The sequence below is a fragment of the Rosa rugosa genome, chromosome 2 (assembly GCF_958449725.1).
Source record: "Rosa rugosa chromosome 2, drRosRugo1.1, whole genome shotgun sequence".
NCBI lineage: Eukaryota > Viridiplantae > Streptophyta > Magnoliopsida > Rosales > Rosaceae > Rosa > Rosa rugosa.
In genome coordinates, this window is record NC_084821.1 from 22,479,631 (window position 1) to 22,487,291 (window position 7,661).

Genomic DNA, 7,661 nt, shown 5'->3' on the forward strand with positions numbered 1-7,661 from the left:
TCTGGGTTTTGTAAAAAAATTTGTTAAAACGGGCCGGTCCGGTCCAAAACTTATCAGATCCGGTCTGGTCCCGGTTCTTGACTTTGAAATATCTGAAAGCCCGTTGGGCCCGGATACATAACTAATATATATATTTTATTTTAATTATGCATACAATCTTCTTTAATTTTTGGGAAAATGATCATTTACCCGATTTTAGGCTAAAAATTGCCCACTTGCTCCACCAACTGTTTTTTAACCCCATTTACCCAAAACACTCTAAGGGATTATTTCCCCTTTACCCAATTAATTCTTTTTTTTTTTTTTTTGAGACTTTTTTGCCCTCTCCTTCTTTCTCACTTAGAGAGAGAAGTCACCTTCCACCTTGCTGTGCTCCGGTGACCAGTGGCCGGCGCGGTCTCCGGCGAACGGTGACCGGATTCCGGCGACCAATGACCGGATTCCGGGAACCGGTAACCGAAATCCGGCGACCGATGACTGGAATCTGGAATCCGGCTATTATTGCCCCCCAGTAATCATATTACTGCCCTCCAGTAATCATATTATTGCCTCCCAAAAATCATATTATTGCCGTCCAGTGAATTGTATGAACTCCCAAAACCAAAATGAATACACTACAGGAACAATTGATCAATTTATAATCATATTATTGGCGACGACGGCAACGCGGATCATCACCGGGCATCGAGGCGACGAGGATCATCACCAGGCATCGAGGTTCTGGGCCGTGAGCGTGAGGGAGGGAGCGAGCGAGCGAGAGAGAGAGATTAATGTAATTTATTAATTAAAATGAGGGTAATACTGTCAAACACTGTTAGTTTGGGTAAATGGGGTTAAATAACTCTTGGTGGAGTAAGTGGGCAATTTTCTGTCTAAAATTGGGTAAGTGGTCACAGCCCCTTAATTTTTGGTCTCTTCCTCTTCTTTTTCTCATTCTTCTTCAGTTTTTTTTTTTTTTTTTCTCCTTCGCAAGTTCATAACTTCTTCCGCCTGAAGAATCTTGAGACTGAGTATCCAACTCCTTCGTCCACTCCATCTCCACCACCGATCTCTGCGGCTCGCCGTGGCTCTCCATCTCCACCTGCGAATGGTGGCCCAATCACCGGCTTCGGTGTTCAGGTCCTCCCCGTCGTCCTCATCCCGTCGTCCCCATCCCGTCATCTTCATTAAGCTCGACCCATCATCCTCTTCGAGCTCGCCCCGTCGTCCTCATCCAGAAATATTGCATAAATTTCTCTGTAACTTGTGGCTTTGATTCAAGATCTGAGATCTGTATTTTTTTTTTTTTTTTTTCTGATAAGAGGGCTTGTTCAGATCTGTTTAATACGGGGAGGACCTGAAGAACAGGGCTCCATTTCATATACTGGAATTTGTACTAAAGAAAGGAGGGTAGTAAACGATATGAATCTTCAGTCTTCTTCAGCCCTCAGTAGTATTCTTCAGTCTCTTCTTCGAGACTGGGTCCCCGACTTCTATGACCTGCTCCAGAACCAAATCGGCGAGGGAGGAATGCTTAGGATTTTGGCGAAGAGAGGAGCTTCAGCTTCATGGAGGTCAGTGAGTGCAGTACAGATAAGGAGAGATTACAGCCCCGGATGCTTCCTGATGGAGTTGATCGGAATGCTTTCAGCTGATGCCGATCTCGATCGTCTTTTTTTTATTATTATTATTTTTTATAAGGCTGTTTGGGCCCGTAAATCCGGAAACCCGGCCCGAAATGAAAAGGGCCGGTCCTTGTTGAGTGCAAAACGGGTTTTGGGCCCAGCAAAATTTTTGTTGAACCCGGCCCGTGCCCAGCCCTAGCAAAAAGTGTATAGAGACATTATATGCAATGAAAATAGCTAGGAAAGGCCCAATGGCTGTTGATGAAAGAAGTGGAGTACTATAGTTGATTTCTAATTTGGTACAATTCTTGTTACATTATTTTATTAAGTTTACTATTATAATCGATCCCAATGCGCTAGTCTTTCTTTTATCTCAATGAATTCACGTGGTTTTTCTGAGAACGCACTAAACGTTGAACTCACCATCCCCTATGAATGGAATTAAATTAAATTGGATGTTTACTAAGTGCGGCCATTTTTACACATGTACCCGATTGTTTAGATTACACATTTCTATTCACCCCACTAGCATTAGATACAGCAATTAAAAACAACACCATAAATTTCTTGGACACTGGCTCTGAAAAAACTGTTATTACTTCTTTGGAGCTATTTCTATATGCTTCGTAAACCTTCTCCATTCGTTGCTGTCTTCCTGGTTCCTCCACTTGTCTTGGTTAAACAGGTATGGATGATGAAGATTCCAAACATGTCAATAGTTTCGTTCCATAAATTGACTTCAACAATTTGAAGAAGACCAATGAAACATGAGGTAAGAATCGTATTCCCACACATGCTATAAACATTTCACTCTTTAATCTTACTTTATGCTGAAGTATATCGGATTGCAAAGTCATTAACCCTAGCTTAGTCAATAACATTGATGTATATCGATTGCCGCTTCATGTTTGTAACATATAGTTTCTTTATTATTGATTCGAATAAAAATGAAATATATTTTTATTTTGTAATTAAATAGGGTAAAGGGAAAGCAATAGAGAGCATGATTCAGGAGGACAAACTAAAAAGCAGACTCCTAGAGTTTTGAGCAAAGCACAGGGGGAAAACCTTTCCTATTACTGTCTGTTATGGCACCGGCGAGGCTTCATCGAGGGTCGTGGTAACACTGGGCGCCAGGGTTCAGCGTTACTTGGTGTTGGCAGAAGGTCGGAATGATTCCGGCTTGGTGTGATTGTCGTTGTATAGTGCAGGGAGACAGATCAAGGTCGAGGCGCGAGTGATAGCAGATCAAGGCGGGTCTCAACAGTGCTTTGGATTTCTTGCTTGCTGATCATCGGTTTGCAAACTCGGGTTGGTTTTAACCGAGAGTTGAAGATTTGATGCTGTGCTAGAAGCACCGACTGCCGGAAAGCTTGACTGTCGCCCTTGGCAGAAGTAGGCTAGGGCTTCTGCTCACTTTGCTTGGGTTTGGGCTTGGGCTCAAATTTGGGTTGTTTAGCTATATTTTGTGGTCCTATAACAAGAGTGCCTAGCCACCCTCATTTATCACTTAGGCATCATTTGGTTATCGGAAAGAAAATTGGTTCCTTGGTGTTACCTATGAGCATGAGAAAGTAAATTTAACACTAGTTTCCCTACCAATGTTTGGAAATGCCAGGAAAGTAATTGAAAAATGTATTTTACTCGATCATTTTCGATGTTTGGTTTGTGCATGAATAGAAAAGTAGGTAACATCAGTTTTCCAATAATATCCTTATTATCAAAACATAAACAATTCAAGATACAAAAATTTATTGGATAATTTGGTAATAACAACCATTAAAATAATCTTTAGAGTAAGCAATTAATGTGCAATTAATGCAGGAAAAGTATGAGGGAAAATGAATCCCATGAGGTGTGGAAGGATCCATTTTCCCCTATATTTTTGCTTCATGCAGCAAAGTTGTTCATTTCCTTGAGTGTGCCAAACATAGGAAATGAAACTCATTTCCCAATCTTTCCATTCCGCGAACCAAACGAGGCCTTAGTGATGAGGGTGGGCCTGCCCAAGAGGTGGACATTCATGACTATTATGGGAATTCATATATATATATATATGACTATTAGGCATTTGGGTCGATATATGGTCTTGGAACCAATCGTTTTTGGATCATGACTATTATGGGAATTCATATATATATATATACAGATCCAATCCAGAGCGGAGCTCCGCTTTGAAATTAACGTGTGAAGTTCGAGTTTTGGGTCACTTTTCGGTCTCACATCCACATCTCGACCGTTCAGTTTTTAGGTACTAGTGTATAGATCATCTCTGCAAATTTTCAGCCAAAATGATAATCGTTAAGGCATTGATAACTACCTTAAAGCTTTAGGTTGACAGATTCAGTCCGTCCATTGGTTTAAGTGAGTTGGATACCTTAACGATCATCAATGTGGCTGAAAATTTGCAGAGATGATCTATAGACTAGTACCTAAAAACTGAACGGTCGAGATGTGGATATGCGACCGAAAAGTGACCAAAAACTCTAACTTCACACGTTAATTTCAAAGCGGAGCTCCACTCTGGATAAGATCTGTATATATATATATATATATATATATATATATATATATATATATATATATATATATATATATGGAATAAGATTGCCATTTTTCAAGCGGCTTATGGATAAGGAGTTGCTCCTATTTTTTTGCTAGGAAGTTGCATTCTATCTGTACAACAATTGCATGATAGGCTAATGGGAGGCTAGTTAATGATTTTGCCCTAGAAGACACGGAGTTATTCTTTGTTTATAAGCTCACTAAAATAACGAGCTCAAAACAGATTTGTAATGAGGTGCATTTGCTTGACAGAGTTTCGGGATTCTTGTTCATTACCTATTTAAGTACATGGTGGATTCTAGCCCGTTCTAATGGCAATTAAATCTAATGAAATCAATATCCATTTTAAAATAAATAAATTAAAAAAAAAGAGAGAGCACGATTCAAACTCTGACTTTGTGCAAGCATAGATAGATAAATAAACTCCCCAAATGTTTGAGGGTAAACTATTTTGAAAGAAATCAATCCGACAATCCTTTAACTAGCTGAAGATTCGATTCGCCACCAATATAAAAAAAAAATAAATAAATAAAAATTAGACGGACTTACATGGTTGGGCGTGAACCGTACTTATCTCGTTTCATATTCTTAACTTGAAATAAAGTCCAACCTGAGAGGTAATAATATGAAAAACGCTTTGTACAGTTTGTAAGGGAGAGTTTCTAATGACGATCAATAAAATGAGGACTTCATGAGGATTTTCTTGTGAAACTTACTTTTTTATCGCATTTTCACAAATCAACCGTTAGATGTTTAGATATTCATGTGTAGATCGTTTATGCAATTTTTCAACCAAATTGAAAATTGTTAAGACATTCATAATCGTGATTTATCATTTATAAACATGAACGGTTTACAGATTTAGTTTGTCCATTGATTTGATCTAGTTCGGTATCTTAACGATTAACAATTTGGAAGAAAATTTTTAGAAGTGATCGACTCATGTTTATAGAAACATCAAACGGTTGATTTGCGGTAATGTAATCGAAAAGTGAGTCTCTCAACTGTTGATTAGAAAGTCCTCAGGAAGTCCTCATTTTAGTGGCTCGGCCTCGTTAGAAGCTCTTCCCATTTTGCAAACCATATATGCTGGTTTTATAAAATTGTTTTACTTTTGGACTACACATTATTTGTCACGCAATTTACTCAGGAACATCACAGACATTCATATATCAGATGAACTAGATTATAAGAATACAAGAAAAACAGCAATAAACTTTTATTATAAACTAGGGTTTTTTGTTTTTGTTTGGATGCCCTGTAATTAATAATTGGTTGTTATTTATTTTATGAAAAGATCGATCTTTTTTTTTTTTTTGAGAAGAGAAAAGATCGATCTTAATTGACCTGAGAGTTTGTATATTTGTCCTTATCAAGAATTGAACTGTTTTTGTTGTAGCTAGCTTTGTCAACTCCTTCCTCACAGGCCTATATAATAAGATTTCGAATTCCCGCATTTGATTCTGTTCACATTTAAGATAACAGTGAATTCACTTCCATCAGTTGTATATAAGTACATATATTTAATAACACACAAGTAGCTTAACACTTCACTATCAAACCATGGATGGGATGGGTGCACCTGGAAACCACGATCTAAGAGGTCACAGCATCATCAATGACTTTGAGTTACAAGACTTCATAGATGATGCAAACTTTGATCAGTTCATCGATCTTATTCGAGGAGAAAATGAAGATCCAACAGTAGCTCATTTTGATTGTGACCTTATCAGTGGCTCGTGCTTTGTTGGCAACCAGTTTGGTCCAACTACTCCGGGTAGTGGTTTCTTTGGTTTAGATCATAGTACTACTGTCGTATCCGATCCAGCTTCTTTTCTTACTACATTACCACATTTTGATGGAGAAATGAACGATATTGTGGAAGAAGATAATGACGCAGACTCGTGTGGAACAACCACAACAACCACCACAAATACCACAGCCACGAGGACAAAGAAGCCAAAGGTTGATCCATCGAGAACCTTGGTTTCGGAGAGGAAAAGGAGGGGGAGGATGAAAGAAAAACTTTATGCATTGCGGTCCTTGGTTCCTAACATCACTAAGGTGAGGTTCGATCATAACAAGAAGTACTCGTACATTTTATTTTAAACTGGAATCCTGGTTAGCAATGCTTTTTGTATGTAGAAAATGTTACATGCAGTGATATATTATTAATTATTATTTGACAATGATGCACAGATGGATAAGGCCTCCATTGTTGGAGATGCTGTACTGTATGTACAAGATCTGCAAAAACACGCTAAGAAGCTGGAAGCTGAGATTTCCGGCCTTGAAGCGTCCATAGAAGCATCAGGTGGAAAGCAAGCAGGATCAACCCAAACTCCAACCAAGAATAAATTAGTGGCAGACCATTATCATTTAACTCCCAAGGGAATTATTCAGGTTTGGTTAATTACAACCCTTTGTGCATCTAGCTATAAGAGAAAACAAAAACTTACTGTAATAATCTTTACATGATATTTGGAGCCACTTCTTTTGGAATCCAATGTTGCACCATTATTGTCTCAAACGTAATCACCTTGCTACCTCCTCCTCCTCCTTCTTCTTTTCTTTTTTATTTTATTTTATTTTATTTTTAAATTTGAATGAAATATAACAATATTGAAAGTTTTTGGTCGGTCCACAAAATCCCTAAGACGTGTATATATATAAAAATAAAAAGCTTAATCTGTTTATTAAAACTATGCTTGAGAATTAAGTACGTACAGGAAAAATAATGCTTTGTTTTGATGCGTCTGCAGATAGATGTGACCCAGGTAGAGGAGCAAGGCTATTATGTGAAAGTGGGATGCAACAAAGGAGTAGGGGTGGCCACAGCACTTTACAAGGCTATTGAATCCCTTACATGCTTCAATGTTCGGAGTTCAAACTTGAACACAATTAATTCTGGGAGATTCGAACTGACACTTGCTTTGAATGTAAGCTTTTGGTTTATTTTTTATCATCAATCGACTTTAAGTGCGCATGTTGGTAGTTCTTGTTAACTAGTTATTTTCGGTAAAAATTAACAGGTAAAAGAAAGCGAGCAGCAGATCATCAACTTACCAAATTTGAAACTTTGGGTGACTGGAGCTTTTCTGAACCAAGGTTTTGAATTGGCTACAAGCTTTTGATGCAAGTATTCTTAGAGTGTGTTTGGATGAGGGAAAAAATGATGGAATTTAATTAAAAGTGAGGATTTCATAATTCCTAAAAACCAATTCCCTCGTTTGGCATTATCAGATTGAAAATTTTAAATTTCTCTGTGGAAAAAAACGAAGGAATTCGTTATTTAAATTCTTCACTTCAATTTCCACCAAAATAGGTGTCATTTACGAATTCCTTTGCAGTATTCAATTTTTATTTCCAAAACAAGAATTTTTTCTATTTTATCTTTTTATTTGTTTTAAACTTTCTTAATTTATTACACATTTCAAATCCTAAATAGATGCAACCAAACAATAGAATATGCAATTAATGGAATTTTAGATT

The 7,661-nt window shown here is 37.7% G+C and overlaps 1 protein-coding gene across 1 annotated transcript; it reads left to right on the top strand.

The window, feature by feature from the left end:
• Positions 1-5,732: 5,732 nt before the first annotated feature.
• Positions 5,733-7,303, top strand: LOC133728393 (transcription factor FER-LIKE IRON DEFICIENCY-INDUCED TRANSCRIPTION FACTOR-like). Its single transcript, XM_062155809.1, has 4 exons — positions 5,733-6,233; positions 6,369-6,572; positions 6,932-7,108; positions 7,202-7,303. Exons 1-4 carry the CDS (start codon positions 5,733-5,735, stop codon positions 7,301-7,303), a joined length of 984 nt encoding a protein of 327 aa, XP_062011793.1.
• The last annotated feature ends 358 nt before the right edge of the window (positions 7,304-7,661 follow it).